This window comes from Octopus sinensis, linkage group LG4, assembly GCF_006345805.1.
Source record: "Octopus sinensis linkage group LG4, ASM634580v1, whole genome shotgun sequence".
NCBI classification, from domain to species: domain Eukaryota; kingdom Metazoa; phylum Mollusca; class Cephalopoda; order Octopoda; family Octopodidae; genus Octopus; species Octopus sinensis.
In genome coordinates this window covers 42064033-42089593 of record NC_043000.1, presented here as the reverse complement: position 1 = coordinate 42089593, position 25561 = coordinate 42064033, and the positions used below count along the sequence as shown (strand labels likewise).

The window sequence follows — 25561 nt, the reverse complement described above, 5'->3', positions numbered from 1 at the left end:
AAAAATTGTTTTTCAGTTAATTGAATTTTGATAAGGGAAAAGCCTAACAAATTGCCAATAAATTATTTTTGCTCCTGAATGTTTTATACCTACCACAGACTGATCAAAGCTTACAAAACTTCCTATTCTTAGATCCTTGGATCTTATAATCACATATCATGATATATATATATATGATGATATGATAGATCATTAGACACTACACACATTTTTTTCTCTCCTTGTTTCTTTTCTGTGTCCCTTTCTGTAGAAGAGCGTAGGCTCGAAACGTAAAAGACTTTTTCTATTCCTGAGTGTTATACTAATACACCACGTTTTGTACACTCTTCGTCTTTTGTTTTTTTAGTAAACTCTCCCTTCATATATATATATATGTATGTATATATATATATATATATATATATATATATATATATATATATATATATATATATATAATATATATATATATATAATATATATATATATATAAATTGGTAATAAAATCTATATTCCTTTTATAAATTTATTGAAACAAATGATACATGTTCTTATTACATGGGAAAATGAAAGTAAATCTTCATACTTTAACATAAGCACTGGTGACATCAACCAGTTTCTTCAAATGGCCAGGGTTGGAATGAACAACCTTCTGAAGGACATTGACTGGGATATCATTGAGAACCTCCTGAATCTGTGTTCCAAGTTCTCCAGTGTGCGATCGCTGTTACAACATCCAGCCTCATCACTCCAGAGAATGTTTCCAAACAATTCAGGCCAATCTTTATGCCAACCTAGCATTAACTCTCCATATTCCATTGTTCAGTTACAGCTGTCAGGCTTTGGCTCCTGCACGTAATGGGGTTTCCACGGACGAAAATTCAATTCTTTATACAACACCATACATATTATGTGTCTTGTTAGTTCACTTTCATGTGCTGCTTGATGTGGTGATTTTTGTGGGCTGCAATTAAACACTTCCTGCACTGTTATCACATTCTCCACTGATCTGAATATGTTTGGACAACCACTTCTTGCATCGTTCCCAGAGCCCGTAGTCATCAGCTTTGCATGACAACTTTTTATTGTCTCCAGATGTAGTGTTGCATGCTTACCTTTCCATGCATACCACCATCTCTGAATTGAAACAATGGAATTTCACACTTCATAGTGTGCTGCTATGTTAGCTCACTCCTGAACAGTCAAGCAACCAGCCATCTGGGAAATAAGAAATAAGATAATAAAGAAAATAAGAAATCCCCATTAGTGTTGTCTGTTTAAAAAATCTTTTTGTCATGACTTCAGTGATACTAAAAATTCTATAAGCAATTTCTAATGCCTATAGAAATTCCACCCACCCTATATCTATCTATCTATCTATCTCTACATATATATATATATATTATACACACACACACACACATATATATATATATATATGTATATACATACACTATATTAGAGGAAAAAAACAAAACCTAGGCAGAACAAGTACCTCAAGTGATTTAGAATAATTCGCAGTGAATTTTATTCCTTGTAAGCTGTAAATTTTCTCTGTCTAAAATATTCATACCTTGTCTCTGATGATGGAATAGTGCATGGAATCAAGTACCCTGACCTCTTAATATACTGTAAATCCCTTCTTTTGGTTCAGAAAAAATGAGGTAGGGGTCCCCCCATGTCAGAATCATTGAAAATTTTTTTTTTCTTTAAATGAATTCCTGTGACCTAATATTGGAAAATTAGGTTACTTAAGGTAAGCCTGGAAACATGGTTTTGGAGTCTTGTTGTTTGTAACTTTTGGTGAGCCATGGTGCAACCAACAACATGGTAAAAATCCCTGCCATTAATTTGGTGTGGATGGGTAATGAAAATGCAATTTTAAAAGGTGTTTATTCACTTGACCAGTTTCACTTGTTTAGAAAAAGATTGTCAAAAGTAAATTCAATCACAACATATATTTAAATTAGCATGAAAAAAATTGAAATATCATCTTTCAGTTTTTTGTCAGGTAAAATTTAAAATTTTTAATTGACACATTATTAATTATCTTATAACAGCAATGCCTGGAAAAATCATGCATTACATGGGAAAATGCGAGCATGAAAAGTAATATTCTTAAGATTATAAACCTGGAAAAATACAGGACAAGTTATTACACCTGTAAAAGTATAGGACAAGCTATTACTTCTAGTATAGTAAAGAATAAGAAACTTTTTACTTAAAATATTGCAGCTAAAATTAAAATTTGAATATTAAAAAAATATTTTATTATAGTTTACAAATAACACTTTACTTATTTAAGTAGAATTTGGCTAATTTACTACCTTAAATACAGAAAAAAGTGACTAATTAGACAAACCTCAAAATTAGCTGAACAGTTTGTACAATAAATTTAAAAGATAAGAACTGTAAAGAGTGATAAATTAGAAGAACTGGCATTCTTTGCTGCAATATTTTAAGTAAAAAGTTTCTTATTCTTTACTTTACTAGAAGTAATAGGTTGTCCTATACTTTTACAGGTGTAATAACTTGTGTATGTACTTTTCTAGATTCATAATCTTAAGAATATTACTTTTCATGCTCATATTTTTCCATGTAGTATAATTATGTAGGTAGATTGGGCAAATCCCAGTTGATTCCTCTTGAAGCACATTTGCTTATTCCATTAATACAACCCAATATATATGTAGTCTCAGTTGCTGCTAAATGTTAGCCAAAATGCATGTTAAAATTGAGAATTACGAAAATATTATTTGGAGAGTTGTTGTGTAACAAAACAGGAAATGGGAAACTTTTGGTATTATTTATTCATTATTATGCATGCTTCATTTGCTGATAGGAATTACAAAGTTTTGCATATTAGATTGACATGTAAGGAATTTCCTATAAGAAATTCTTCATACAGAGAAATTAATTACTACAAATAATAGAATTTTACTTTATTATGTACAAATTCATTTTGTTTTTCCATTACAGTAAAGCGAAATAAGAAAGTGAAAAGTTTCCACTGCCAAACACAATCTATTTATCTACCAGAATCTGGAAAAGGAAGTATTGAGATTATTTTCTTGCCATTCTTCATGGGATCTGCCCATTGCAATGTCACATTGAATAATTCAGTAATCGGTGATTTTATCTATGAAATTAAAGCTTTGTCCAAAACACCTTTGGCTACTTCACTGACAAATTTCATTCCAGATAGAGGTAAGATGACAAACAAATGTGTGTTTGTGTGTTGTATTGTGTTGTGTGTGTGTGTCTGTGTCTGTATATATACGTGTACTATGTATACTAATGTCTCTGCTTCATTGTCTTTTTTTTTTTTGTATATATATGATATCAGAAAATTCCACATCAACATGGAATGGTTCATTTACAACTGCTTCCTCCCAAAAAAACTAAAACACTACAATATTTGGGGAGAGTCATTTTCTTTTTGTGCCTTATAATATAACACACTCACTGGTAAAATCTCCACTTTTTTCTTATTTTTATTTTCCTAAAATTTTCGTTGCATCTTGCAGCCTTTTCAATAGTTTTGACTCTGTCCGTTACTTACACTGTGTTCCCTTTTGTTTGTTTGTGTGCATGTGTGTGGGTCAGTGTTTGTGTGTGTGTGCCTATACATGCATACATGTACATATGTATGTATGTGTTTGTTTGCATGTATATGTATGTATATATGTGTGTATATGCATATGTATATATGTATGTTTGTGTGTGCATCTGTATGTACATATCCTGCATATTTATGTGCATGCATGTCCGTGTTTGTGTATTTTCTATGTATGTGTGTGTGAGCATGTGTTTGTATATGTATGTACCTCTGTCTCCTTGTTTGTGCATGGCTCTGTGTGTGCGTGTGTTATGCAACTATGTACCATGTTTGTATGTGTGGATGTGCATCTTTATATGTGTGGATCCGCGTCTCCATATGTGTCTGTTCTTATAGCCTATGTACCTATCCGTCTGTATGTTGATCTGTTTATTTATTTATTTTTTCTATCTATGTGCTTACATACTTACCGGTGAGTGTGTTATATTATAAGGCACAAAAAGAAAATGACTCTCCCCAGACACAACAGAATATGCTTCAACACACGAACTCACATAAAGAATCTTGCAAACCAAATCCAAAAACGAACTACAATATCTATTTTAGTTAAAAGAGGAAGACCAGTGCATGATATTTTTCAATGCTTTGAAACAAGTCAGGAGAAAAGAAGCAGTTATCATCAGTCTGTGATCCAAGCACAGCTGCTTGAGTCTGAGTGAACTCAGCTAAATGTAACCTTGAGCCAAGTGGTGATCTTTAACTGAATGAGGAGTCTGAAAAAAAGAACAAGCATGGCACTCTCTTACTGGAAGACACCATAAATTTACAACAAGGAGCCACTACATCTCATTACACTAGTTACAAGAAGTGAAATTAGAAAAGCATTAGTCAACAGTACTCCAATTTTGTATAGAATTCCACAAAAAAAGTTAATAACTATAGAAGTTTTTCCAATACAACCTGAATACCCATATACATTACATGAAAAATATATCGTGTTATCTCCCTGGACTTAAATGATATATAATTTTTAAATTTGCCATTAACAACTTTATCAGTTATAGCAATATTCGCATAACTGATTGTGACTTGGAGCAAGGTACTTGAACAACATACCATTACTGCTATTACTTCATTGCGATAAGGTTAAGAAGATCTGGAAACATAAAAGGAGTAATGGAGTTTGAAAAGTTAGTGCTTCATACAAAACATGAGAGTCTTATAAGAAAACAGGAAATAAGTGTGTGTGTGTGTAAATATATATATGTATGTGTATTTAAATAAGTATATGTAAATATCTATATGTATATATATATGTGTATGTATATATGTGTATGTATATATCATCATCATCATCATCATCATCATCATCATCATCGTTTAGCGTCCGCTTTCCATGCTAGCATGGGTTGGACGGTTCAACTGGGGTCTGGGAAGCCAGAAGGCTGCACCAGACCCAGTCTGATCTGACAATGTTTCTACGCCAATGTATGTATGTATATATATATATATATATATATATATATATATATATACATACATAAGTGTACGTTTTTATACACTAAAGAGGTGACCTTAACAGGACACCTTACATGCTGGAAAGGGCAGTTAAAGCATGTAAGGTGTCCTGTTAAGGTCATCTCTTTTGTGTATAAAAATGTACAATGAATTTGTATGAAAAATATGTTGTCTATTGACTTTATTATGCGCGCTAGCCACCGGTAGAATATTTCTCTAAATTTTCTACCCTTAATATTTCATATATATATATATATATGAAATTTCGGTTTGAAAATGCAATTTTAAAAGGTGTTTATTCACTTGACCGGTTTCACTTTTTAGAAAAAGATTGTCAAAAGTAAAATGTAAAAGCTTTGTAAAAACTTTTTTGTGTTAAATACTGGTTGTCACAAAATATTACAATACATAGATACATTCTTTGATAATAATAAGAAAAATGTTCAAACAGTTTACAAGGAAAATAAAAAGTTCATTGAGAATATTAGGATTTCATTAAAAATCATGTTTGTTTAGAAGTATCTGTATATATACACAGAAATTTATAAGTTCAAAACAGTCATATTTTGGTGGTATATATGTATATATATATACAGAAGGAAATATATTTAGGAGTTTACAAAGAATTTGTGATTAACTGACCTGTTTTTGAAAATCTGTTTAGATTATGGAATGCTCTGCTCTTTCATGTATCCATGTTTAAAATTTCAGCATGATCAGATGAACAATTCTCAAGTTATAAGTGCACAGACAGACAGAATGGATTTTATATACTAAGATATATATATATATATATATATATAATACAAAGTACGCAGTTATATCTTGAGATCGCTAGTAATAACAATACTCAAAATATAATACAGACTGGAGTTGTAGTGCTCCAAATGAGCTGTATTCCACTTCTTAATTTGAGCAGGGGCAATGCGAGCAGGAACAAAAGGAACATTACAAAGATCCACACACAAAGATCAAATACATACATATATTCATATATTCATTTATATCTACAGAATGGATATAAAATCCAACATATATAAATATAATAATATATATAAATAGATAAAAGTCATATAATATATATAAATATATAAGAATCAGTGTTACATACAAAACACAGTGAATTTATGCTTAATGTTATAAAACATTGGTAAATTAAAAATTTGGGATAATAAAACATATAAAGGACATATTAAAATGACGTATCAAAATTCCAGAAAAATACAGAAAAAATACAAAAATGCAAAAATTACAAAATTTTTCATCTACAGGCCATTTTGGAAATGTACCAATTAATATGTACATTTCATATATTCAAAACTACTCCTTTTAATAAAGTATATATATATATATATCTTGCCTGGCCCCTGTGCTGGTGGCATGTAAAAAGCACCATCTGATCATGTCCGTTGGCAGCCTAGCCTGGCCCCTGTGCCGGTGGCACGTAAAAAGCATCATCCGACCGTGGCCGTTTGCCAGCCCCGTCTGGTAACTGTGCCGGTGGCATGTAAAAAGCACCCACTTCACTCACAGAGTGGTTGGCATTAGGAAGGGCATCCAGCCATAGAAACACTACCAGATCAGACTGGGCCTGGTGCAGCCTTCTGACTTCCCAGACCCCAGTTGAACCGTCCAACCCATGCTAGCAGGGAAAGCGGACGCTAAATGATGATGATGATGATGATGATGATGATGATATATATACACACACACACAAAAACACTCACACACACACATATCAATCAGTATGAAGAGGCAGGATCTATGGAATATCAAACTCCACTGACTATATAAAATTTGTAACAGTAGAAAGGAAAACAAAATCTAATAATAGTTTCATACATAAATAACATACAAAACACGACACAACAAATACCTGGCAACTCAACATAACATTTATTTATTTATTTATTTATTTATTATTTTTGGATGATTGCAGAGGAATCAAGCCCGTATTTTGGAAAGAGAAAGAAACATGTTGGTACCAAAGAACGTAAAACACTCGTATACTGGAAGTGTGAAGTGGAGGAGGTTTTGCAGAAAGACGTCTGGATTCCATTAGTCAATTCAGCCAAAGAAAAAGCTTTGATTCAGTTAGCCAAAATGGTATGTTTACAAGTATATATATATATATATATATATATCTCATTATCATCATTTGAAGTCCATTTTTATGCTATTATGAGCTGGAGAGTTTGCTAGGCAGAAGAGTGCACCAGGCCTTACTCTCTGTTTTGGCATGGTTTTTACAGCTAGATGCCCTTCCTAATACCAATCACCCTACAGATATATGTATATATATATACATGTATATATTCGAAATTGAACCAAATTCGATGACTGGCACCCATGCCAGTGGAGCGCTAACAGCTCCATCCGAGTGGGATCACTGCCAGAGCAGCTGTCTGGCTTCCGTGCTGGTGGCACGTAAAAAGCACCATTTGAGCGTGATCATTACCAGCATCGCCTTACTGGCACTTGTGCTGGTGGCATGTGAACAAAACATTCGAGCAAGGTCGTTGCCAGTGCCGCTGGACTGATTCCTGTGCAGGTGGCACGTAAAAAACACCATTTCGTGTGTGGCCATTGCCAGTACCACCAGACTGACCCTCGTGCCGGTGGCACATAAAAGCACCCACTACACTCTGGGAGTGGTTGGCATTAGGAAGGGCATCCAGCTGTAGAAACTCTGCCAGATCAGATTGGAGCCTGGCGCAGCCATCTGGTTCGTCTGTCCTCAGTCAAATCGTTCAACCCATGCTAGCATGGAAAGTGGACATTAAATGATGATGATGATGATATATATAATTGGCAGCAGAAGTAGTGGTGATTGTCTGCTGCTGGTGACATAAACAATGAAGTACTTGTACACATTACTGAACCAAATGAGAGTTTCTGTTGTGATAAATTTCACATCATTATGTATTCTAACACAACATCCACTTTTAAGTGTTGATAAATTGTACGATATATATGTTGTGGTTGTGTGGTAAAAAGCTTGCTTCTCAACCACATGGTTTTAGGTTCAGTCCCACTACATGACATCTTGAGGAAGTGTCTTCTACTCTAGCCTCAGGCCAACCAAAGCTTTGTGAGTGGATATGGTAGACAGAAACTAGAAGAAGTCTGTTGTGTGTATATATATATATATTTGTGTGTGTGTTTGTCCCTGTAACTTAGCAGTTCAGCAAAAGACACCAATAAAATAAGTACTAGGCTTACAAAGAATAAGTTCTGGAGTCGATTTCTTCAACTAGCACCCTTTAATGTGGTGCTACAGTATGGCCACAGTCAAATGACTGAAACAAGTAAAAGAATAAAAGAATATATATACATACACACACACACACACATATATATATGTATGTATAAATATATATATATATATGCGCACACACACACACACACATACATACATACATATATACATATACAGGGTACAATGGGTAAATTGTCACCATTTTATATTTTTAATTTCATGCATGCTCATTGTTTGTTTTGGTTTTGTTGACTACCCTCAGATGCACACATTCTCACAAATGTGCATATGTGTATGACAAGTTACCATACTGTATCCATCTACCCCATTTGTTTTTCTAGATGTCAGGTCTGCTAACAGGTCTAACACATCACACACTTGATGAGCTGTGAGGGTACAACCATCAGCTTAGTCAAGGCCAGGGAGATTCATTTTCTGCTGATGTCTTGATTACGTCTACTTGATGGTGGAGCTGTTGTCTTGCATGCAATCAAGGCTTTGCCTATGAAGGTAGTTCACTAGAGTCACAAAGAGAAAGGGAGTTAGGATGTCTCCCTTGCTCTCTTCTTAGAAACCAATATTATTATTGTCATCATTATTATTGAGTGAGAGAGCAGCACATGCCACCAAAGTGACTCTGGGGTACAAATATACAAAGCCCAATGTACTCATCATCTCTCATATGTGTGTAACATGGTAACCTTATATCAAGATAAACAGTGCATGACCTTGCAGGTGGGACCCAGTTAGAATTTTTTCAGTTTGAGTTGCTCGTCCTGCTCACAAGGTTTCTGAATAAAAGTTGTTAAATGATAATGAATAAAATACCCATGTTTCCAAACGGGAATTTTTCAAACCCCAAAGAATTGTTCTCAGCACAGGGCTATAATGCTTCCCCACTACTCCTGCACACGACCAGAGATGCACATATTATCAGTTACTTAGGGACATGCCCAACTGGTTAAGGTCAAACAACTGACCAGAAAATCTGTGGTATTGAGCAGAATATTTGTTGTAGCCCATCTTTTACTCCAACACAAAACTTGTACGTTATAACACTTCCAATCAGTTAAGATCAGGAGCCACAAGAGCCACTGCCTGATACCATCTCAGAAAATATCATCATCATCATCATCATCTAATTTTCATATCCTATTGTAATTTCTTTAATTCAGCAAATGACAGAATTGGAGTTTTATCGCCGCACACTTACCAACACTCTGGAAAGTTCTTCTCGAGCTGCTGAAGCTTATGTTGCAATGACCAATTTAACAGAGAATCTTCTCAGAAGTTGGCATAAAGTAAGTATGGAATTTAAGTCATTCAATAATGAAGAATACCATCCACAGCAACATTAAGTAAGATTAATGTTAATGTATATTTAATACATGGAGCATAGAATGCTAAGTAGAAATAAATAAGCTGTGTTGTAGAAAAAAAAATGGAAAGAAAAAAGGATTATTTTGACCTGCAGGTATATTCCCATATTGTTGCTCATGAAATTTAAATAAGACCTTTAGAATGAATGATAAATAACAATAGATGTCTAAGTAAGCACATACTTAAGTGAATGTATGATAAATGCTTGTACCATTAGCAATTATTTGTGCAGTTGACATCATAGCTATGTTAGATATGTAACTCTGTTTCTATTAAATATATCAGAATCTACACACTCTAACTTGAGTGTATGTTGAGTGCATTGTGCATTTACAGCACAAATACAATGTGTGTGTATTTGTGCTGCAAATGTACGATGCACTCAACATACACTCAAGTTAGAGTGTGTAGATTCTGATGTATGTAATAGAAACAGCCCAAGTTCTACCATACTTTGCTCTAGGCAGGTTGTTACATATCCTATTGCTTCAATAATATTAGTTATGAAACTGAAAGTAGATTTACTAACTCCTTATCAATAATTCCTGAGTGTTTTCTTTCTCCTGTATTTTCCTGATTACATTGGTGTCCAGAGGGCAGCTGATTTCCACAACAAAGCATGTTCTTTGTCATATGGTCCTGTACAACAATATCTGGTTGATTGTGTTTTAATTCGGTGGCCATTTAATTTTGTTAATTTTTAAGTTCCATCAATTTTCTTTTGACTCATCGGTCTCAATATAGCCAACTGCTTTTTGTCTTATTCAGATCCAAATTGTTCTAGCCTCTGCATTATGCCTCATGAGAAGACAGTATTTAAAAGACATTTCCTTGCAGTTGGCCTACATTTGTTGTCTATCAATGATTTTTGCTTTTATGTTGTAGGAACATGGAGAGGATCTCTCGCTCATGGATTGCATGGAGGTAGTTTTCATAATGGAATGTCATAATATTGCCTGCATTCCATGTTTAGCTTTAGATGTGATTTATTCCTTTTATGGCTTGTTCTTTTGTGCCAAATACCCATGCACTACCTTCTCAGTGAACTGATTGTGTATGTGTGAGTGTGTGTGTGCATCTAAAATGCATGCATACTCACCCCCAACTCTCAACAACATCACGCCACACACCACTACACCAGACGCCACCACACCACACAACACCACATCACATCACATCACACCACCATGCACACACTAGCACTGACCACTTCTCAGCCCCACATCCATGCACCTACACATACACACACACACATGTCAAGGCCACCAGCCATCTTCCACATGCACATACATACTCTCTTATACACACGCCCGTGCACCTTCGTTTTGGGATCACCATTACTTTATTATCTCCCCTTCTTCCTCGCTCTTCTGTGTGACCTCTCTGTCTAGCATTCGCCATGATAGATCACTAGCCACTACTCATTATTTATTTTCTCTCCTTGTTTCTTTTTGTGTTCCTTTCTGTGGAAGAGCATAGGCTCGAAACATTAAAGACTTTTTTACTTCCCGAGCATTAAACTAATACATCTGCTTGTTGTCTATACCACCTGTCTTCGTCTTTTGTTTTTTTGTGAATTCTTCCCCTATACATATCATCATCATCATCATCATTTAGCGTCCGTTTTCCATGCTAGCATGGGTTGGACGGTTCTACTGGGGTCTGTGAAGCCAGAAGGCTTCATCAGGCCCAGTCAAATCTGGCAGTGTTTCTACGGCTGGATGCCCTTCCTAACGCCAACCACTCCGTGAGTGTAGTGGGTGCTTTTTACGTGCCACCCGCACTGGTGCCAGACAGAGCTGGCAAACGGCCACGAACGGATGGTGCTTTTTATGTGCCACCGGCACGAGGGCCAGGCGAGGCTGGCAACGGACACGAAACGGGGCGGTGCTGGCAACGGTCGCGAAACGGAAAGTTCTCTTACATGCCACCGGCACTGGTAACACATCTGCAATTTCCATTGATCGATTTCCATTGATCGATTTCGATTCTGATCCTCACTTGCCTCAATGGGTCTTCACAAGCAGAGTTTCGACATGCCACCGGCACTGGTAGCACATCCGCAATTTCCATTGATCGATTTCGATTCTGATCCTCACTTGCCTCAACACGTCTTCACAAGTAGAGTTTTGTGTCCCAAGAAGGGAAGGTATGCATACGTAGGCTGGCTCCATCCCATGTAGAAGGCCACGGGTTGTGGACTCACTTGTCCTGCCGGGTCTTCTCGCGCACAGCACACTTCCAGAGGTCTCGGTCTCTAGTCATTTCCTCAGTGAGACCTAAAGTTCGAAGGTCGTGCTTCACCACCTCGTCCCAGGTTTTCCTGGGTCTGCCTCTTCCACAGGTTCCCTCAACCGCTAGGGTGTGGCACTTTTTCACACAACTATCTTCATCCATTCTCGCCACATGACCATACCAGCGCAAACGTCTCTCTTGCACACCACAACTGATGCTTCTTAGGTCCAGCTTTTCTCTCAAGGTACTTACACTCTGCCGAGTGTGAGTACCGGCATTACACATCCATCGGAGCATACTGGCTTCATTTCTAGCGAGCTTACGCATATCCTCAGCAGTCACGGCCCATGTTTCACTGCCATGTAGCATGGCTGTTCGTACACACGCATCATACAGTCTGCCTTTCACTCTGTGCGAGAGGCCTTTTGTCACCAGCAGAGGTAAGAGCTCTCTGAACTTTGCCCAAGCTATTCTTACTCTAGCAGTTACACTTTCAGCACACCCACCCCCGCTGCTGACTTGGTCACCTAGGTAACGGAAACTATCAACTATTTCTAGTTTTTCTCCCTGGAAAGTGACGGAAGTTGGTCTCAGAGCATTTTCAGTGTTTATTGTTCCTGAGCATCTGCCACATATAAAAACCATCTTCCTAGTTAGCCTTCCTTTGACATTGCTGCATCTCTTATGTGTCCATAGCTTACACTTGGTGCATCTTATAGAGTTTCTACCTACACCTTTTCTACAGATCGAGCAGGGCCATCTACCTGAAGGTGTTTGTGATTTGTCTACCTTCCTACTGATTACGACTTTGGTTTTAGCTAGATTGACTCTGAGGCCCTTCGATTCTAATCCTTTTTCCACACCTGAAACTTCTCCTCCAGTTCTGATAGCGACTCAGCAATTAGAGCAAGGTCATCAGCATAGAGGAGCTCCCAAGGGCATCCTGTCTTGAATTCCTCCGTTATTGCCTGGAGGACTATGATAAATAGGAGGGGGCTGAGTACTGAGCCTTGGTGGACCCCTACCTCTACCCGGAATTCTTCACTGTACTCATTTCCAACCCTCACCCTACTAGCGGCGTCCCTATACATGGCCGCACAGCTCTCACTAACCATTCATCTATCCCTAGTTTTCTCATTGCCCACCAGATAAGGGATCGGGGGACCCTGTCGAAGGCTTTCTCCATGTCAACAAAAGCCAGGTACAGGGGCTTATCTTTGGCTAGGTATTTCTCCTGCAGCTGCCTTACCAGGAATATAGCATCAGTAGTACTTTTCCCTGGCACAAACCCAAACTGCATCTCATCTAAACTAACTCTCTCTCTAATTAGTTGGGCTATGACCCTCTCCGTAACCTTCATCACCTGGTCCAACAGCTTGATACCTCTGTAGTTATTTGTATCTAGGGCATCACCTTTACCTTTGTAGCAGTTGACTATTATACTGCTACACCAGTCATTGGGTATGACCCCTTTGTGTATCACCTGATTAACTATATGGGTGACTAGGCTATAGCCGACACTACCAGACATTTTGAGCATCTCTGCAGTGATTCCTGATGGGCCTGGGGCTTTCCCTGTCTTCATGCTTCTAATTGCCTTAGCTACCACAGAACTATCAACTCGGATAGCTGGTCCCTCTGTTGGGTCAACATTCGGCAGACTCTCTTTATCCCATTCATTTTCTTCATTCAGCAACCTTTCATAGTGGCATCTCCAAACCTCTCTCTTCGCATCCTCATTTAGCGCAAGTGAACCATCTTCCATGCGAACACACTTCTCTCCTACCACATCACGATTCTCTCTCAACACTGTCTTGCAACACGAAACACCTCCAGTCTTTGGTCCTCACGGCGCAGAACATTGGCAAATTTTTTCTTATCTGCTTCCCCTCTGGCTAAATAAACCTGTCTCCTAGCTTCTCTTTGGCAGTCTGATACAATTCCCTGCTACCCCCATTTTTCCAGACCTTCCAAGCCTGTCTCTTTTCTCTAATAGCCCTGTCTACAATATTGTTCCACCACCACGTTATTCTAGGTCGAGAGGGGACTTTGCACCAGCCACAGATCTGGTCAGTGGCTCTCAGCAGGTTGTCCCTTAGAAACGTCCAGCTGTCTTCTACCCCCTGTGATGCTCTATCCCCTTCTACTTCGTCAGAGGCTTCAAGTAATATGTCCCTAAATCTCTGTCCATTTGCAGGATCTTTAAGCTTCCAGATCCTTCTTCTCCATATTTGTCGTCTTCTGGTTGTCCTCCTAGTCCTGATCCTAAAGTCACTAACTACCAGTCTATGTTGTGGGGTACATTCTTCACCTGGGAAGGTTTTGGCATTTATAAGCAGCCATCTCTCCCTTTGCCTTGTAAGGATGTAGTCAATTTGGCTGGTATGTTGGCCCGATTGGTAAGTGACTAGGTGGCTGGTAGGTTTCCTGAAGTTAGTGTTGCAAATCATAAGATTATTTGCATCGCAGAACTCCAGCAGCCTGGTTCCCTCCTCGTTGCGGGAGCCATAGCCATAGCTTCCATGTACGCCATGGAAGCCCCCAGCATGTCGTCCAACGTGACCATTGAAGTCACCAGCCACAAAGATAAGGTCTCTGTCGTTCGTCAATGAGGTAGTCTGCAGTAGAGTGTCATAGAATCGGTCTTTCTGTCCATCGGGTAGCCCCGACTGAGGAGCATAGGCTGATATAATGGTTGCTAAACTATGATGAAGCACTAATCTAATCTTAAGTATTCTGTCACTTACTCTGATTACCTCAATTACTTTATCTACCCATTTCTCAGCGATAAGTATACCCACGCCACCAACCCCGTCAGTGTTCCCTGCCCAGAAAATCTTGTACCTGCGTTCCTTGCCTGTGAGGAACCTAGCTGATCCTCCTCTCCACCTTATTTCTTGCATGCAACATATATCCACACATCTCCGTTCAAGCATCTCGACTATCTCACCAGACCTACCTTTCAGAGTGCCAACGTTGAGGGTGCCAACCCTGAGGGTGTGGAAGGCATGGGCTCTAGAGACCCTGGGACGGTGGACAGTAGCTTCGTGTACCTGAAAAGAAAGCTCGCATTTGGCAGAATTCATGTGCAAGAAATGAAGTAGTAAAGTAGCCTTCAGTACAACCTGCATAACGCTAGCCTTTCATATTTTGCACTGTATGAACATTACCTTACATAGGTCGAGACTAGGGGTAGGGAGGGGTATGGATGGTGAGAGCATTTGCAGTCTTCATGGGAAGCAACCCCGGAATGGAAGAGAATAGGAACTTCCGGCATGCGTGGTGGGGGTTGGAGGGCGGGTGCACCGTAGCTGAGTAAAGAGGTTCTGTTAATCGTGAGCTAGCAAATGGGTTTGTATGAATCGGGAGACAATACTAAACGAAAAATTGAAAAATTGAAAAATTGAAAAATCAGAGTGGCTATGAACCTGGAGACAAGTCTAAACGAAAAAAATGTTTGAGCTAGACAGGGTAATGAGGGAATACTGAAAGAATGAGTGACAATACAATGAGATGGAAATTGAAGAATAGAGAAAGAATAAGGATAAGTGCAAGAAAGAAGGTAGTCGTAGCGAGGTTGGACGATTCACTTAACTTTTAGCCATTCATGATCTGTGCGTATTCTTTAGATATTTTGAAGCGAGTGGGGTTAACGATAAATGCGATGGCTCTTTTATGTATGGCGATGATGGTTTGGGGAGGGGGGGGCATAGAGACCATGGCGATGATGGTTATGGGAAGGGGGGACATAGCGAGAGAGAGATACGGTTAGTTAGAGAGAGAGGTCAAGGGACACGTGACAATAAGCGGTGTGAGGGAATTTGACTGGGGACGGCATTGTCGATAAATAAACATTAGATAAATAGGTTTGAAAATCAGAAAAATCGGAGGGAATATCATTATTGATAGCTAATATAACACCGTAGCTGAGTAAAGAGGTTCTGTTAATCGTGAGCTAGCAAATGGGTTTGTATGAATCGGGAGACAATACTAAACGAAAAATTGAAAAATTGAAAAATCAGAGTGGCTATGAACCTGGAGACAAGTCTAAAAAACGAAAAAAATGTTTGAGCTAGACAGGGTAATGAGGGAATACTGAAAGAATGAGTGACAATACAATGAGATGGAAATTGAAGAATAGAGAAAGAATAAGGATAAGTGCAAGAAAGAAGGTAGTCGTAGCGAGGTTGACGATTCACTTAACTTTTAGCCATTCATGATCTGTGCGTATTCTTTAGATATTTTGAAGCGAGTGGGGTTAACGATAAATGCGATGGCTCTTTTATGTATGGCGATGATGGTTTTGGGGAGGGGGGGGCATAGAGGACCATGGCGATGATGGTTATGGGAAGGGGGGACATAGCGAAGAGAGATAATACATTATATATATACATACATATATATATATATATATATATATATATATATATATATATATATATATATATATATATCAAAATAAGCAACAAGGATATCCGAAGGTAATGCAGTACAATAATTTCATGCGACTTCATTTAATTAAACAATGCAAGTTTTAAAAGGTAGAGCAATCTTCAGCTTCATATGGAATTTTTAGTTTAATTGAAAAGATTCATTTTTATACTTATTCCATTTTCCAACATCACAAAGAGGGTAAGTAGATAGACAGAGAGACCAGTCCCATCAACAGAAACATGGTAGTACCATGTTTCTGTTGATGAGACTGGATATCCTTGTTGCTTATAACCACCCCAATTTGAATTATATGGATAATACCATACCAAATTCTGGTGCCTTTAACTTAAGTACCATATTCAATTGCATCTAAATTTTTACTGAATTACCTGTTAGAGTAATTAATATGCTAACTGTTTAAACATTTTCCCTTTGTTTTTAGTAATTGACTTGACATTATCTTACACATTTTAAGGCAGTGAGCTGGCAGAAACGTTAGCACGCCGGGTGAAATGCTTAACAGTATTTCGTCTGTCTTTACGTTCTGAGTTCAAATTCCAGTTGCATATTGGGGTCAATCAAATCAATTGGACCCTCCCCAAACATTTCGGGCTTTATACCTAGAGTAAAAAATAAATTATTCCACACGTTTTGCCTAGCATATTTTAAAATATATGTTTGTTTTATATTTTATGTTTGTTTCTTTATGTGCATTGTCTGTAGGAAAGGAAGACTTTGACATTCAATATCGAGTACAGTAACAGAAATTTCAGTTTTCCAAATACGATCCATTTTGAAGTAAAAGAATCAAGAAAAGGTATGAACCAAAACACTTGTTAAAAAAAATACTCCCACAGCACAACAACTTTATTAAAAGACTCTTTTTGCCATCACTCAGCCTGCTAGAAATAGTAATCAAATACCCACTTAAAAAATCATACCATAATTTCTTAAAAAAAAATGAAATATAGATCAGGTAATATAGTCCTTGATGTGGTGGTCATAGATGGAACACATCTGATAATAGGCCTGCTTGATCAATACTGACATGAAGTTAACAATGTTACTGTCAGAATATGCATTATAAACATTCCATCACCATCATCGTCATCATCATCATCACCAGTACTGCCAACATTTCCATCATCATCAACATCATGATTTGTCCCCAGAATTCTGAGGTGTTCCTTTGTGGTGATAGGATGTTAAATCATATACTTTGCAGTCTTACTTTAGATACTTTGTTGTGTCCCTTAATAAAACACGTACCTACAGATCACAAAGAAACAGGTTCAAATCTCACTAAAACATCTTTCTTGTTTCCCTGCACAACATACATATCCACAGATCTCAAAGTCATAATTTTAACTCATACATAATTTCATTTTACATCATAATCTCAACTCAAAGGTTGACTTTGCCTTCCAGGCACCAGTTGAGCACTGGGGTCGATGTAATCGGCTTAGCCCCTCCCCTAAAACTGCTGGTCGTGTGTCAAAATCTGAAACCTATGTAGCATCCTGAATTGATGCAATTTAGGTTTTACCTCCTGCCCAGTAATTTGTTGTCTTGTGTTTGCGAAGGTGTATGGCTCAGTGGTTAAAGCATTGGGCTCACAATCATGGGGTGGTGAGTTCAATTCCTGGACCAGACTGCATTCTTGAGCAAGACACTTAATTTCACATTGCTCAGGTTCACCCAGCTGTAGAAATGAGTTGTGACATCATTGCTGCTGAGCTGTATCAGCCTTTACCTTTCTCTGATAACAGCTGTGGCATGGAGAGGGGGCTGGTATGCATGGGCAACTGCTGGTCTTCCACAAACAACCTTGCCCGGACTTGTGCCTTGGAGGGCAATTTTCATGGTGCAATCTCATGGTCATTCATGACTGAAGTGCGTTTTTACCCTTTACACTGTGTTTGTGACAGAAATCAATATTTGTCCAAAAAAAACATTGCTAGATTGGCATGGCATACTACAAGAATGCCTGGTGGTATTCAGTTAGGACCATTCTGAATTCTGAATTCAAAAGCTATAGCAGCTCATTTTGTATTCCATCCTTTGGAAATCAATGAAATATATAATACAGTAAATTTGGCATTACTGAATGGATGCATTCTTGAAAGCTTTACCATAATTGCAAAATTCCATAATGCAAAACAATATTTTTCTATTGACTTCTATGTTATAAGCCAAGATGCATTTTTACCAAAAGCAAAGCAGCACCCTGATAACTTGAATTTCCATAATGTGAAGACTCTGTGTACCAAGAGCTCGATTTAGTCACACCCAAGAAATTTGTAGGCACTTTATCACTTTTAAAAACTTATCAACATTTGTAGATTTATATTTGAGAGTATTTGTGAAAGAGAAAGTTTTGTATAGTTTTCTTGATATTTGTCTATTGACTCCTTAATTATTTTTTTCCCTGCCATTTACATATGTATTATTATTATTATTTCTGTTTTTACCTTTCTGCCAGAGAACATACTTGGATTACAAAATGAACATTTCCGGGTACCAGTGACCTTTAGTGCTGAATCCAGTGGACATTTTGAATGTCAAGTAAGAACATGTCCTTTAAAAGTATCATCATCATCATCATCATCATCATCATCATCATGATTATTATAAAGGTGGTGAGCTGACAGAATTGTTAGTATGCCAGTCAAAATGCTTAGTGGTATTTTGTCCATCTTTATGTTCTGTTCAAATTCCACCAAAGTCGACTTTACCTTTCATCCTCTCAGGGTTGATAATTTCAGTACCAGTGAATCATTGGGTCAGTGTAATTGATTAATCCCCTCTACCAAAATTTCAGGCTTTGTGACTTTAGTTGAAAGGACTTCTATTATTATTAAAAGTGATAAAACTGGTGGCGTGTGACAAAATGCCCTGTGATATTTAGTGACTTTACATTCTTGATTTAAATTTTGCACAGATTGGCTTTATCATTTATCCTTCTGTAAACAAAATAAAATAAAATACCAGTCAAGTACTAAGGATAATTTAATCAACTGACTCACCTGCCCAAATTTGTAGCTTTCTGAAGCTGAGTTATTCCTATCACAAAATTAAGAAAGAAAAATGAATAAATTATGCTCATAGTGTTATTTTAATGGTTATTGGCAACATGTATATAGTTTTTTTAGACATTAATAACTTTTAAAAATTTTCTCCCAGTCTTGTGGATTCCATGAGCACAAAAAGTATTGAGAAACCCTACCTTTGTGAACATCATGCATTCATGAAGATTTTATACAAGAAGCTTTTGTTCTTTCCGTTCCTTCTTTTCAACAGATTTTATTGTCAGCAAAGGACGACATACGCCTTTATAAACTTGAATGCACAGCTTATCCAAAAGGAAGTAAAATAGAAATAGAATTTCAGACTCCTGTTTTACAGAAGACAGTACAGGATATCCCAGTTGTAAGTGGAAATTAACTCGTCGTATTCTATTTCATTCATTACCCATTTCAATACTGGCTCATCTGACACCAACACTACTCTCATAATGTGTGTGTATGTGTGTGTGTGTGCTTGTGTGTGCTCATATGTGCGTGTATGTGTGAATCATTGCACAAAATGATGCTAACATAAAAGATAAAATCAACACTCAATACATACTCTTTTTTTTTCTCTTTTTACTTGTTTCAGTCATTTGACTGCGGCCATGCTGGAGCACCGCCTTTTTTTAGTCGAGCAAATCGACCCCGGGACTTATTCTTTGTAAGCCCAGTACTTATTCTATCGGTCTCTTTTGCCGAACCGCTAAGTGACGGGGACGTAAACACACCAGCATCTGTTGTCAAGCTATGCTAGGGGGACAAACACAGACACACAAACACACACACACATACATATATATATATATATACATACATATGTACGACAGGCTTCTTTCAGTTTCCGTCTACCAAATCCACTCACAAGGCATTGGTCGGCCCGGGGCTATAACAGAAGACACTTGCCCAAGATGCCATGCAGTGGGACTGAACCCGGAACCATGTGGTTGGTTAGCAAGCTACTTACCACACAGCCACTCCTGCGCCTATATAGCCACTCCTGCGCCTATTGAGCAAAGTTTTATTTGAAATTTAAGTTGAAGACCACAAAATTCTATGACTTGGTAGCTACTAATTACAATTAATTTTCTTAACCCGTTTACTGCAGAAATCAGATATATCTATTCAAAATTTCATTACCCTAAACCATGGGAAAGCAGTTTTATATACCAATCTATCTTTTGTTAAGAAATGTTATATCTGAAACTACTTTCTGTTGAAGTGCAAGCATAGCGGTGTGGCAAGAAGCTTGCTGGCCTTGGGGAAATATTACCTTGCTTTGAACCAGGTAAAGATCGATGTAGAAAATCCACCTCAAATATACTCTATCTGACCCATGCAAGCATAGAAAAGTAGATATTAAGTGATGATGATATGTCAAGTTTACTAAGGTAACATGACTTGCAGAAAATACCAGTTCTTTATTTTGGTAAATATTTAACATCATTCCTAAAATACCCATGGAATTTGATTTGGGGGTTGAAGGTTTAAGGACTCTAACAAGCTACACTCTCAACGTGGTCACTTGATATGTTAGAAATTCTCTATATCAACAGATATATTCACTCAAAGTTTCATTGCTCTTAACAGTGGAAAGCAGTTTTATATACTAGTCTATCTTCTTTTGAAGTATGCCATATTTGAAACTATTTTTTGTTTAAGATATGTCAAGTTTATTGAGACAATGTAACTTGTAGAAAATCCCAAATCTATTTTTCAGTACATATTTAATATTATTACTGATATAATCATAAAATATAATTTCACTGAGAAAGGGTTAAACTTTTCCTAATTCTTCACTTTTATGAAAATTAACTGAAACATGATATAATCTTTACTCTTTTACTTGTTTCAGTCATTTGACTGCAGCCATGCTGGAGCACCGCCTTTTAGCTGAACAACTCGACCCCCGGACTTATTCTTTTGTAAGCCCAGTACTTATTCTATCGGTCTCTTTTGCCGAACCACTAAGTAACAGGGACATAAACACACCAGCATCGGTTGTCAAGCAATGCTAGGGGGAACAAACACAGACACACAAACACACACACGCATATCTATATATACATATATACGACGGCCTTCTTTCAGTTTCCATCTACCAAATCCACTCACAAGGCTTTGGTCGGCCCGAGGCTATAGTAGAAGACACTTGCCCAAGGTACCACGCAGTGGGACTGAACCCAGAACCATGTGGTTGGTAAACAAGCTACTTTTCACACAGCAACTCCTGCACCTATTGTTAATTAATTTGGAATAAAAACTTTAATTAATAATTACCAACTTCCAGTTTCAGATGTATCCGACCTTTCACTCAACGTTAACATTTCTTTTATTTTTTTATTTGCATTATTTTAAAATTTCCCAGTCAGTTTCAGTGTTTTGTAAATATCTGCTTATTTGTTTATTTCAGATAAATCCAACCAGTAATATCTGGAAACTGAAAGCTATTGTTGAAGGAGATCCATTCTCAGGACCAGACAGTTTGGTTGTACCAGCAAATGCCACTGCTTTCTATCCTATCTGCTACAGACCAGCACTAGAAGAGGGATATAAAGTAAATTTTCCTCACTGTTCTTAATTTCAGTCAACACTTCTATAGACTATGTCTCATGGTTTCAAATTTTGCCACAAGGCCAGCTCATAAACTCTTTATAGTCAAACCTTTCATATGTGTGTGTGTTTATGATTGTGTCTGTGTATGTTTACATTCTGCACTAAGCTACAAGTGGTCATGTTTTTTTTACTTTTCCTCTCTACAGATTGCTCTCAAGTTCTGTACTTTCTAAGACAAGATGAATACAAAAATACTGGTAAATATTAAGAACCAAAAGAGCATCCAGCTATGACAACAGTGCCTCAAAAAAGGAAAATTATGCTGTCTAACCTATGCTAGCATGGAAAAACAAATGTAATATCAATGAATGAATGAACTTAGGAAGATAAATGACTGAGGTGTTTTTCCTGAATGGATTAAGGATGCATCTCTGGAGTAATACAGAATACGTTGTTGGAAGTAGAGTAGCGGATATAGGTGGGGAAGGGAAATAGTAAGCTGGGTTGTAGGATGTTTCTCAAAGCAGAGTTTTGCATATGATTGTATGTAATTTTCCTCTCTGAAGTACTGTGATGAAGGTAATTACAAAGATGATAATAATAATCTCAGTTCAATAGCAAAGATACTATTTTTGCCATTAAGAAATATGAGGGGGTCAGCTTGTCTGCTATATGGCTCCTAAACAGTCTGAAAAGGTAACGATTCTGCCAGCTCACCACCTTATTCCAACTACTACTAACAGTAGCATTAGAATATTTAATATAAAATATGACAGCAAGCTGGCAGAAATGTTAGCATGCCAGGTGATATGTTTAGCAGTATTTCATCTGTCTTTACATTCTGAGTTAAAATTCCGCCGAGACTGACTTTGCCTTTCATCCTTTTGAGGTTGATAAATCAAGTACCAGTTACATACTGAGGTCGATCTAATCGACTGCCCCCTCTCCTCCAAAATTTTAGGCCTTGTGCCTAGAACAGAAAAGAATATTTTGTTTAAAATATTGCTGTTGTTGTTTGTAGTGTTTAGCTTGAAGTTTCGCTCAAAATACACATACAAGCATTAGTATTTCAGATGTAGCATATTGAGAAATACTTTATCCAATGTTTCCTTTCGTACAACGGTCAGGTGTGATTTGAGGTAAATGTAATTGCTATATCCAGCAGGTTATGCAACCACATTGATGCTCCTTCATTGGTTTGTGTGAAACCAATAGCTAAAGAAGGAAGTTAAGGGAGAGCTGTCATAATCTTTTAGCAATTATAATTTCTCATTGCAGGGAAAATTAGTGCTGATGAATGGAAGTGCTGTTATTGAAGACATAAATCTGATTGGTAATGCCACAAGCCCTCTCGCAATGGGCGAGATTGTTATCACTTCTGAAGTGAAAGCCAAGTAAGATTCTAGAATCAAATATATCTGTCTACCTGTTTTTTTAACTTAATCATTTTTACCTTGTTTAAGTATTGCCTGCATACATAAAGCTCATGAGTGACCAAGTTGTTAGGTGAAGTACTAGATAAATTATCTGAGAGATTAGCGATTTGGTCTGCTCATGTTTACAGCATTACTTTGTGTTGTTTATTGCAAAGGCCTCTAACTCACACATGTTCCAGTCCATTAACAAATAATTTATTTTGTTTGTAAAAAGTCATAACACAATAATTATGTAGGAATAGTGTTGTCAACAAAAAGAAAAAAAAAAACTAATTACATTCAAATAGAGAATTGCTGAAGAGGTCACAATATGTGTGAAAAGAACTTTGACAAAGAATCTAAAATAATAGTAATAGTGCTGAAGTGAAGACTAAATATGGAAGCACTCCATCGGTTACGACGACGAGGGTTCCGGTTGATCCGAATCAACGGAATAGCTTGCTCGTGAAATTAACGTGTAAGTGGCTGAGCACTCCACAGACACGTGTACCCTTAACGTAGTTCTCGGGGATATTCAGTGTGACACAGAGAGTGACAAGGCCGGCCCTTTGAAATACAGGTACAACAGAAACAGGAAGTAAGAGTGAGAGAAAGTTGTGGCGAAAGAGTACAGCAGGGATCACCACCATCCCTGCCGGAGCCACGTGGAGCTTTTAGGTGTTTTTGCTCAATAAACACTCACAACGCCCGGTCTGGGAATCGAAACCGCGATCCTACGACCGCGAGTCCGCTGCCCTAACCACTGGGCCATTGCGTCTCCCGGCAATATAATATATCCAGCCGTAAAAACATTGCCAGATCAAACTGGGCCTGGTGCAGCCTTCTGGCTTCCCAGACCCCAGTTGAACCGTCCAACCCATGCTAGCATGGAAAGCGGACGCTAAATGATGATGATGATGATGATGATATAAGACTGAAATGCGTTTTGACCGCTTGGATCGCTTTCAAGGCCACTACATCCTGTCAGATTGACTCCAAAATTTACAGGGACATGTAAAATGAGGTGACGATGCCCATGGGCTACCTTAGAAATCCCCATCTTAAAAGATGTTGTTGCTAGGGCCAAAAACCCACTTTCACAAGTCCACTCTCATTCTTTTACGTATCTGTCTTCCTCATTCACGCTATTTCCTCCATTCCCCTCTAACTCCCCTTCAGTTTCCCTTTATAAGTTTGTCAAACAGCGTTCTTTGTCTCGCTGTCTGTATTCATAGAGAGAATTATTATCGCCACCAACAACACACAATCATGAGAACAAATATTATGAATCAGATATTTCTTGTGTTCATTTATATATGTGTGTGTGTGTGTGTTCTATAAATAAATATGTATATATAATGTATATATACAAAGTGTATATATCTGTATTTATGTATATTAAACTTTTTAATACTTTTTGATAGTTATATATATTTTTAAACAAATTATAAATATAATTTAATAATTTTTATTTTAAATTTAAATAATTTAAATTTTTCAATTTTATATTTTATATTTTCTATATTATATTTTTATTTTTATGTTTTTGTTTTTGGTTTTTCATTGTCATTTGCCTATTAGTGGTTTTATCTCTAATTTAATTTATACATATATATATATATAATTTGTATACATTTGTATATATAATGCGTGCACACACACACCACACCACATATATACACACATATATATATATATATATATATTATGTGAAATAGAAAGATGAATAATCTTGTAGTGGATTAATCAAAAGTTTAACCGATACCTTAGTAGCAAAAATCACAGCAGTGAACAGCACGGTTGGAGGTACAACCATCTGGCGTTGCAACCGTGCGTTGGTGCGGATAATTGAAATTAAAACATTATTGGTGAATTGAAGAAATGGAGCTGAACGCAGATTGAACAGAAATCGTTTTATTTCATTCTACACGTGTTTCGAAAGGCACAAATTACCAAAATCCGATTGAATAATGGGACCATATTGTGTCTTTCTCTTCAGGAAGAAAAAAGGAAATCCGTTGGAAAAACAAAAACAGAACAGAGGCAGAGCAAAAAACAAATCGAACTGTGCTCCTAAGAGCCCATGGCGAAACTGTTTATCAGTGTATGTTGAGAACCGGTGGCTGAAGAATTCAACAGTCAGGCATCGGTCAAACATGTG

General features: G+C 37.3%; 1 protein-coding gene across 2 annotated transcripts in view; it reads left to right on the top strand.

The window, feature by feature from the left end:
- The window catches only part of LOC115210439 (cilia- and flagella-associated protein 47-like), a 208424-nt gene that overhangs the window by 140825 nt on the left and 42038 nt on the right, over nucleotides 1–25561 (top strand). Inside the window, exons 41-49 of one of the 2 annotated variants that reach the window (XM_036501982.1) lie at nucleotides 2959–3186; nucleotides 6996–7162; nucleotides 9491–9616; nucleotides 10581–10619; nucleotides 17088–17181; nucleotides 18847–18929; nucleotides 19665–19793; nucleotides 21843–21986; nucleotides 23264–23379. In XM_036501982.1, the coding sequence (XP_036357875.1) occupies nucleotides 2959–3186; nucleotides 6996–7162; nucleotides 9491–9616; nucleotides 10581–10619; nucleotides 17088–17181; nucleotides 18847–18929; nucleotides 19665–19793; nucleotides 21843–21986; nucleotides 23264–23379 (1126 nt within the window). The remainder of the gene's footprint in view (nucleotides 1–2958; nucleotides 3187–6995; nucleotides 7163–9490; nucleotides 9617–10580; nucleotides 10620–17087; nucleotides 17182–18846; nucleotides 18930–19664; nucleotides 19794–21842; nucleotides 21987–23263; nucleotides 23380–25561) is intronic. The other variant, XM_036501983.1, reaches the window with a different exon arrangement.